Source organism: Salvelinus namaycush, chromosome 13 (assembly GCF_016432855.1).
Source record: "Salvelinus namaycush isolate Seneca chromosome 13, SaNama_1.0, whole genome shotgun sequence".
In the NCBI taxonomy this organism is placed as follows: domain Eukaryota; kingdom Metazoa; phylum Chordata; class Actinopteri; order Salmoniformes; family Salmonidae; genus Salvelinus; species Salvelinus namaycush.
This window is the reverse complement of record NC_052319.1, coordinates 40,255,272-40,265,630: the sequence shown is the minus strand read 5'-3', so window position 1 is coordinate 40,265,630 and position 10,359 is coordinate 40,255,272. Positions and strand designations below refer to the sequence as shown.

The window sequence follows — 10,359 nt, the reverse complement described above, 5'->3', positions numbered from 1 at the left end:
GCTTTCTTAGGCGGGCACTTCTACTGTAAACCAATGGAGCACCAAAGAGGCGTTTTTCCTGGCTAGCTCTCCCACACTACATCACCGCAGCACCTGTGATGTAGTGTCCCCATGAGTGACAGCACCCTGAGCCAATAACGCGCAAACAGACAAGATCAACGACGCCTACACTCTGTACTTTTTTTGTCTGCCCCTCCAACACAGAAAGCACAGAACGAGGCTGAAATAGCGGAATTTTGGAGCTGCCTTACTCAACGAAAACTGACGAAAACAACAATACAATGGGAACGTGACCACTTATGCTTTATAAAATCAAGCATTTTTTTTAATATAATAAAAGGTTATGGTTGCTAACTGTTATCCTATATTGTTGTGACATGCAATAACAGAATTTAATGCAAATCTCCTGGATATTGGTAGGGCTCCACCCCACCTACCACACGTGACATATCACCACTGCACACCCATATATTAAACTATGGTGCTAATAGTGTTGTATTATATTGTTATGTACTTAAATGAGTATTGAATAAAGAGTTGATAGATTTATTTGAAACACATAATAAATATTTATTTTCAGACAAAAAAATAATTTGTTTTACAGTAGTTTGAAAACCCCTTCACAATAACAGCAGGCTGAATTGCTATTCAAGTATCCACATAACATAAGTATATTTCAGTATTGCTAATGCTAAAGTAATTAATAATTTACCATAAAATAAACTCACATTAAAAAAAATTCTCAGACTGACAAACCACACTTCGTCATTATAGTCAGGTATCGTTTTCAGAGCAGAACGAGTTATATCTCTGTTTGAGTGTGGCAATATGTTTATGTGTGTGTCACTATATTTGTGTGTGACATGACTTCATGCTGATTTTAACACACAAGTATAGCATGTAAAAACCATTCAAACTAAAGTCATTGTCCTGTACTGAAGCATAAATAGTATGTCATAAGTGCTTCATTACAAGTGGCCTGCAGGACATCTTTTCAATGCCTCAAGACACTCAATTAAAGTAAAATTCCCCTTTAAATAATTACTGACCTGACGCTTAGAGAATTCTAAAGAGAATAATAACTATTTAAAGGGGATCTTCACCTTTATAACGTCATATTTATTACATGGCGCAAACAAGTTTGGAATGACTCATTAATTCAAATGAATATGCAGTACAAAAAAGGACTGGGGAAAAACGAGCTCATTATACAATAGGATGTCGCCACAGGGTTAGCGGTTCTATCATATTCCTGATGACAGTAGATACATAAAGCTATACAGGAGTACATTTCTGATGGTCTACTTATTAATTAATAGCCTTCACAAGTGTGCATAATGTACAGACAACAAAAACATTCCTTGTCCTAGACATCCAATCAAATGAGGGGGAAAAAATGGTCCCGGAGACTTTCAATCAAGCGAGAGGTCTAGGTAGCGTCGGTTCAAAAATAACAAGGCTATATTCCTAGATTTTGGGTGGGTGGTCTGGTCTGTGCTAGCATGGAGGTATCAGGTGACGAAACATTGTGGATTCCCAACGTCTAACATGCCAGGCCTTTTCCCCGGCTCCATAACAATTCAATGTTCATGTCCCTGTTCCAACACTCAGAGAATACTGACAGATCAACCCTTATTATTCTTTTGAATAATAACCACAATTCCAATTCTTGACTGAGGACTTTTTTTTGAGTGTCGGTCTTTCTCTGTCCCAATGACCGCAATACAACGTCTATTCCACGTTGGTTCAACGTCAAACAACGTTGTCTCAACCAGTGTGTGCCCATTGGGTAGGCCTATACATTCAATAAGTCTCACATGGTGTGGGGCTAAGTAGGTTGTCCATACACAATCTGCATTCAATAAGTCTCCAATCCTAGCATTTAGCATTAATACAACCAGAGTCAAAAATGGTTCTGCAACACAGCTCATGAAAACGTACATTTTAAACACACAGCCATTCTGTGTGGGGTATAACTCTGAACCTTGGGGTAAAGAGTCCATTCCAGAGACTGTACATGTTAAACAAATGCTAAGTTGTATAGAATCCCTTCTGAACCAACTGTGTATAACTTGAAAAACATTTTAAAATGTCATGACTGATTTGTGTTCACAACAGGAACAACAAACTAATGGTCAAAGATCTATTTGCAGTTCAAGGGTTAGGTTCGTATGAAGCTTCAGTACCCTTCATATCCAACAGTTGCCCTCAGAACATGTAAGTACACAATGACAGTGGTGCTATACAGTGATTTTGATAACTGTGGCATAATTCCAGTGACTGTGACAAAGGTTTCAAATAAAGTTATTAATTGAACAAACAGACATTAAGAAAGAATCCCATATGTCAATATGGCTTCATAGAATTTTGGCAACTAAAACAACATGTAAATAAATAGGTAGGATAACATTTCATTCATATGGTCAGAAGTACTAAAGAAACAATTGAAACGTATTCAAGGTCAGCAGATCACAATGTGTTCACATATACATCCACAGTGACATCATTGGACTGGCATGTAATGCCGAATATACCTCATAAAGAAAAACTGCTCCAACACACAAGCAGTCCTCAGTGCATCTTCGTTTCAGAGGAAATGCCCTGAGAGGTCTAATCCAATGATTCTTCTGTTCTTGGACCAGGGAACTGGTGTGGCAGTGCAGGTGAATCGCAAAGGTCAAAGGTGAACGTGTCCTTGCGAGTAGCAAACAACTAAAAACAAATAAAAGGGAACGTCATACTGTTTGGTTAGCAACGTCATCAAACTGCACTGATAATGCCTACAGTATGAAGAAGAGGGGGAAGGCAGTTACGCTGAGGAGGCAGTGGAATATTGGCTCCTGGTGAAACATGTGAGGGTGTCGTACAACCAGTGTTCATCCCACCGGTGCCCCAAAAATATGGGACTCCAACACTGGGAGAGGAAACCAACCTACTGGAATCCTTGGGGTTGTCGACATTACACGTACGCCTGGAATCTGTAGTGAGCTTGACCGTTAAAGGAAATGGGAGGAACCCATGTCCAGAGTTTGTGTAGGGAGGAGCGTTTTTAAATGATTGGTCTGTGTTGAAATGGTGCATTGTCCGTGTCACACACTTTAGGATTCCTCACCCACTCTGTCACAGTATGGCAGTAGAGTTGTTACTCACCTTCTGAGAGAAAATATATATAGTTGGAGCAGGACAAACAGAAACAAATCATAACAATGGGGTTATTCCTTTACAGCATTTTTTGATCACAGAGGAGCCAGATTTGAATTTATATGTACACACAGTAATATACACATATAATATATATATGTATACATAATAATGTTTCTCTGTTGGACAAATATTCTACCCTCAGCACATCTGGAGGGGGTTGAAAAACACAGCTACCCAGACATAATAAGGTTTGCCTTCCAAAGAAGCTTGCTCGTAATTGGTTAGTGTTGGGAGACAGTGAGAGCCTATTGGGCCTCCCCGTGTCACGTGTCTACACAAGCATGTGAATCTCGTTATACTCGTCCCGACCATCCTCGTCAAAGTTGGGGGATGACTCGTCTTCCCCGTCGAGCTGTAGAGGATGAGAGTGAGGGAGAGGGTGAGGAGAGGGTGAGGGTGAGGGAGAGGGTGAGGGTGAGGGAGAGGGTGAGGGAGAGGGAGAGGGAGAGGGAGAGGGAGAGGGTGAGGGAGAGGGAGAGGGAGAGGGTGAGGGAGAGGGTGAGGGTGAGGGAGAGGGAGAGGGAGAGGGAGAGGGAGAGGGAGAGGGAGAGGGTGAGGGTGAGGGAGAGGGAGGTTGGGATGTCATCATCATCTTGATTCATTAGATTTGTGTCTTGATGCATTGGGCCAATATAGTGAAACACACCACACACACCACACACACACCATTATCCTCTGTGTTTTGACAAAGTCCGTTCTCAAGTTGTTGTCATTTAGATAATGAGGTGTGGAGCCTTGATTTCAAGGACATAAATATTTTAACAGAAAGCTGATTATGTTTGAATAGTCAAATGAAATACTACAGTACTGTAGTTGTGTACCTTTCACAAACAAACAAAAATTCACTGAGAATACAGGGTATCCATGCTACAACTTTTTTTTTTTAATTAGGGGTGTAGATCAGCTTTAATGGAGACAGATTGTAGCATCCATCAATGTAATTGTCTGCATCACTTCCAATCCCCCCCATATATATTTTTGCTGTTATTGTAAATATATATATTCTTTTAAATATATATATATATATATATATATATATATATATATATTATGTATAATACTTTCCTTTTTTATTATTTTACCCTAACCCTACCACCCCTCCCTAATTGGAGTTAACTAATGGACAACAATATTTAGGCTTCTACTTCCATTTTATACATGCTACACTATATACATTTTATGGACAGTATATTTTACATTAGTTATCGTTTGTTTGTTTTTAGTCCCAGCCTTCAGCTACCCCCAACCCCTCCCATCTATCTCTGAAGACCATCCAGTCCCAGCCTTCAGCTACCCTCAACCCCTCCCATCTATCTCTGAACACCATCCAGTCCCAGCCTTCAGCTACCCTTAACCCCTCCCATCTATCTCTGAAGATCATCCAGTCCCAGCCTTCAGCTACCCTCAACCCCTCCCATCTATCTCTGAAGACCATCCAGTCCCAGCCTTCAGCTACCCCCAACCCCTCCCATCTATCTCTGAAGACCATCCAGTCCCAGCCTTCAGCTACCCCCAACCCCTCCCATCTATCTCTGAACACCATCCAGTCCCAGCCTTCAGCTACCTCCAACCCCTCCTATCTATCTCTGAAGACCATCCAGTCCCAGCCTTCAGCTACCCTCAACCCCTCCCATCTATCTCTGAACACCATCCAGTCCCAGCCTTCAGCTACCCTTAACCCCTCCCATCTATCTCTGAACACCATCCAGTCCCAGCCTTCAGCTACCCTCAACCCCTCCCATCTATCTCTGAACACCATCCAGTCCCAGCCTTCAGCTACCCTTAACCCCTCCCATCTATCTCTGAACACCATCCAGTCCCAGCCTTCAGCTACCCCCAACCCCTCCCATCTATCTCTGAACACCATCCAGTCCCAGCCTTCAGCTACCCTTAACCCCTCCCATCTATCTCTGAACACCATCCAGTTTTGATTTAAAGCTGGGATGGTTGTTTCCCCCATATATACTGAACACAAATATAAACGCAACATCTAAAGTGTTGGTCCAATGTTTCGTGAGCTGAAATAAAAGATCACATACATTTTCCATACACACAAAAAGCTAATTTCTCTCAAATGTGCACAAATTTGTGCACAAATTTGTTTAAGTCCATGTTAGTGAGCATTTCTCCTTTGCCAAGAAAATCCATCCATGTGACAGGTGTGACATATCAAAAAGCTGATTAAACAGCATGATTAGTACACAGGTGCAGCTTGTGCTGGGGACAATAAAAGGCCACTCTAAAATGTGCCGTTTTAAGGTGGCCACTCAAGTTGTGAGGGAGCGTACAAGTGGCATGCTGACTACAGGTATGTCCACCAGAGCAGTTGCCAGAGAATTGAATGTTCATTTCTTTACCATAAGCAACCTCCAACGACATTTTAGAGATTTTGGCAGTCCGTCCAACCGGCCTCACAACCACAGACCATGTGTAACTACGCCATCTCAGGACCTCCACATCTAGCTTCTTCACCTGCGGGATCGTCTGAGACCAGCCAGACAGCTGAAGAAAATTAGGAATATTTCTGTCTGTAATAAAGACCTTTTGTGGGAAAAAAAATCATTCTGATTGGCTGGGCCTGGCTCCCCAGTGGGTGAGTGGGTGGGCCTAAGCCCTCCCAAGCCCACCCATGGCTGTGCCCCTGCCCAATCATGTGAAATCCAAAGATCAAGGCCAAATTTATTTATTTCAATTGACTGATTTCCTTATATGAACTGTAACGCAGTAAAATCGTTGAAATTGTTGCTTGCGCTTATATTTTTGTTAATGTATACGACATTCTATTGGCTGCAAGAATTTCATAATCTGATGTCGTTTTGTGTATCAGTTCATAAACCATGTGTCTTGCAATCGGTACATTGAAAATCTCCTCCAACTACAGTGGGGCAAAAAAGTATTTAGTCAGCCACCAATTGTGCAAGTTCTCCCACTTAAAAATATGAGAGAGGCCTGTAATTTTCATCATAGGTACACTTCAACAATGACAGACAAAATGAGAAAAAAAAATCCAGAAAATCACATTGTAGGATTTTTTATGAATTTATTTGCAAATTATGGTGGAAAATAAGTATTTGGTCACCTACAAACAAGCAAGATTTCTGGCTCTCACAGACCTGTAACTTCTTCTTTAACTTCTAGTTCCTCCCAAACCCGGATCCGGGAGCACCCCCACCAGTAAAAAAGCTGACTAGCATAGCCTAGCATAGCGTCACAAGTAAATACTAGCATCTAAATATCATTAAATCACAAGTCCAAGACACCAGATGAAAGATACACATCTTGTGAATCCAGACATCATTTCTGATTTTTAAAATGTTTTACAGGGAAGACACAATATGTAAATCTATTAGCTAACCACGTTAGCAAAAGACACCATTTTTTTTACTCCACCAGTTTTTTACTCCATCAGTAGCTATCACAAATTCGACCAAATAAAGATATAAATAGCCACTAACCAAGAAACAAATTCATCAGATGACAGTCTGATAACATATTTATTGTATAGCATATGTTTTGTTAGAAAAATGTGCATATTTCAGGTATAAATCATAGTTTACCATTGCAGCCACCATCACAACTCGACTAGAATAACTACAGAGAGCAATGTGTATTACCTAATTACTCATCATAAAACATTTCTTAAAAATACACAGCGTACAGCAATTGAAAGACACAGATCTTGTGAATCCAGACAATATTTCAGATTTTCTAAGTGTTTTACAGCGAAAACACAATATAGCGTTATATTAGCTTAGCACAGTAGCAAACCACACAAAAGATTTCTGGCTCTCACAGACCTGTAACTTCTTCTTTAAGAGGCTCCTCTGTCCTCCACTCGTTACCTGTATTAATGGCACCTGTTTGAACTTGTTATCAGTATAAAAGACACCTGTCCACAACCTCAAACAGTCACACTCCAAACTCCACTATGGCCAAGACCAAAGAGCTGTCAAAGGACACCAGAAACAAAATTGTAGACCTGCACCAGGCTGGGAAGACTGAATCTGCAATAGGTAAGCAGCTTGGTTTGAAGAAATCAACTGTGGGAGCAATTATTAGGAAATGGAAGACATACAAGACCACTGATAATCTCCCTCGATCTGGGGCTCCACGCAAGATCTCACCCCGTGGGGTCAAAATGATCACAAGAACGGTGAGCAAAAATCCCAGAACCACACGGGGGGACCTAGTGAATGACCTGCAGAGAGCTGGGACCAAAGTAACAAAGCCTACCATCAGTAACACACTATGCCGCCAGGGACTCAAATCCTGCAGTGCCAGACGTGTCCCCCTGCTTAAGCCAGTACATGTCCAGGCCCGTCTGAAGTTTGCTAGAGAGCATTTGGATGATCCAGAAGAAGTTTGGGAGAATGTCATATGGTCAGATGAAACCAAAATAGAACTTTTTGGTAAAAACTCAACTCGTCGTGTTTGGAGGACAAAGAATGCTGAGTTGCATCCAAAGAACACCATACCTACTGTGAAGCATGGGGGTGGAAACATCATGCATTGGGGCTGTTTTTCTGCAAAGGGACCAGGACGACTGATCCGTGTAAAGGAAAGAATGAATGGGGCCATGTATCGTGAGATTTTGAGTGAAAACCTCCTTCCATCAGCAAGGGCATTGAAGATGAAACGTGGCTGGGTCTTTCAGCATGACAATGATCCCAAACACACCGCCCGGGCAACGAAGGAGTGGCTTCGTAAGAAGCATTTCAAGGTCCTGGAGTGGCCTAGCCAGTCTCCAGATCTCAACCCCATAGAAAATCTTTGGAGGGAGTTGGAAGTCTGTGTTGCCCAGCAACAGCCCCAAAACATCATTGCTCTAGAGGAGATCTGCATGGAGGAATGGGCCAAAATACCAGCAACAGTGTGTGAAAACCTTGTGAAGACTTACAGAAAACGTTTGACCTCTGTCATTGCCAACAAAGGGTATATAACAAAGTATTGAGATAAACTTTTGTTATTGACCAAATACTTATTTTCCACCATAATTTGCAAATAAATTCATTAAAAATCCTACAATGTGATTTTCTGGATTTTTTTCCTCATATTGTCTGTCATAGTTGAAGTGTACCTATGATGAAAATTACAGGCCTCTCTCATCTTTTTAAGTGGGAGAACTTGCACAATTGGTGGCTGACTAAATACTTTTTTGCCCCACTGTATTTTGCAAGCTGTCAATTTTTGGGTCCTTAAATTAAACTGGTCTACTTTTTTACTTAAAACAATTTTGGTCTTTAATGCAGGGCCGACATATAAATTCCTTACCTTCTTCCCTTTCCACTTCTCCTCCATTTTTGAGGTAATGCTGCAATCAGTTGGATGTAATTTTGAGTGGAGCAGACATTTCCATATACTTTTGCTAGCTGCATGTCTGACATATCTCCACCAGTCCTATTTATGACATCATTTACAAAGATTATGCTGATTTTATTTTTTTTCCTCAAGTAATTTTTATATATTTTTACCAATTTGTTTATTTGAGTTTAACCATAATATTTTATCTAATATTTGTTCTGTCTTTTCTGGTGGATTAAACTGACATTTCAACCAGCTTTCTATGGCTTGTTTTAAAAATAGCTATATTTTGGAGATTATTTCGTTGTCAAACAACCAAAAGTGAGAGATTGTAATCTGAATAAAGGGAAAAAGGCCATTCTTGAACACGGGGTGAGCCACTTTTACTAATCTGCTAGCACTGGTTCTCAATCCTGGTCCTGGGGACCCAAAGGGTGCACATTTTTGTTTATGCCCTAGCACTACACACCTGATTCAAATCATCAAAGCCTTTTGATGAGTTGATCATTTGAATCAGCTGTGTGGTGCTAGGGCAAAAACAGAAACGTGCACCCTTTGGGTCCCCAGGACCAGGATTGAGAACCAGTGGGCTAGAGAACCAGTTCGGATTTAAGTATAGCTTTTGAATGACTGAAGCCTTTATTGAGAGGTCCAATGTTTTAATATTTCATAATTTCTGCCCTCCAAATTCATATTCATTATATAAATAGGGCTGTTTATTTTTGTCTGGCTTGCTGTTCCAAATAAAGTGGAATATTTTTTGCTTATCTAATTTAAAAAGCAAGTCGTTAGGTGTAGGCAGGGCCATGCTACTACTTCTAATGTGTGACCCAATGTTGCCCAGACCAGATGATTGGGCCAGAATTCGGATAATTCCAGGAATGTCCACCTACCGCCTGGAGCTCACGCTCTTCAAAGATCCGGGAGAGGATGAGGCGGCGGAGCGGCACGGTCATGATGAGGATGAAGGGGAAGGCGAGCGAGACCACGGTGGACTTGACCACCCACAGCAACATGATGCAGGCCAGCTGGATGATGGTGAACATGTTCATACGCCACGTCTTCACCTGCAGCACGCACGCACGCACACACACACACACACACACACACACACACACACACACACACACACACACACACACACACACACACACACACACACACACTTATGGGGTTATACATGCTTATGACAAGCCTTACAATCCATTATAACTGCCTCGTAATGTATTATACCTGCATGATTTAAGTACAGTGTTACGAATTGTATTGAAGTCATACTTTATTGCCAATTAACAGTGTTTGGAAATCATTTGTTTAGGGATAATGTTCTGGGCAGGACAATTGACATGCTAGACATACAGACAGACAGACAGAGACAGACAGACAGAGACAGACAGACAGACAGACAGACAGACAGACAGACAGACAGACAGACAGACAGACAGACAGACAGACAGACAGACAGACAGACAGACAGACAGACAGACAGACAGACAGACAGACAGACAGACAGACAGACAGACAGACAGACAGACCTGCGTATGGAATTTGTTATATAGAATTAGATGGATTGAGCTCCATCTACTGGGTGGATCTCCTCTAGTCTTTTACTTACATTGATCACAAAAGTGACATTAGATCAATGTATTGGGGCAACTTCATCATATTGTTATTGATTTTTATATATTTTTAAAATTTTATTTCAAATTAAGGCCACACACACAATCTCAATAAAATCACAAACAGACCAGAAATAGAAACCAGACATCTATAACAGAAACTGATCATCATATTCTGGTAGAGGGGACACCTTGGTCACGTACAGTATAAGTGGTTAGACTCTCCATGATATTC

The 10,359-nt window shown here is 41.2% G+C and overlaps 1 protein-coding gene across 1 annotated transcript in view; it reads right to left on the bottom strand.

The window, feature by feature from the left end:
• Nucleotides 1-530: 530 nt before the first annotated feature.
• Nucleotides 531-10,359, bottom strand: part of LOC120058527 (anion exchange protein 3-like) — a 56,134-nt gene continuing 46,305 nt past the window's right edge. The window contains exons 20-21 of the mRNA XM_039007249.1: nt 9,399-9,572; nt 531-3,556 (exon numbers count right to left, since the gene is read on the bottom strand). Of these exons, the coding sequence (XP_038863177.1) occupies nt 3,476-3,556; nt 9,399-9,572 (255 nt within the window). The 3' untranslated portion in view covers nt 531-3,475. The remainder of the gene's footprint in view (nt 3,557-9,398; nt 9,573-10,359) is intronic.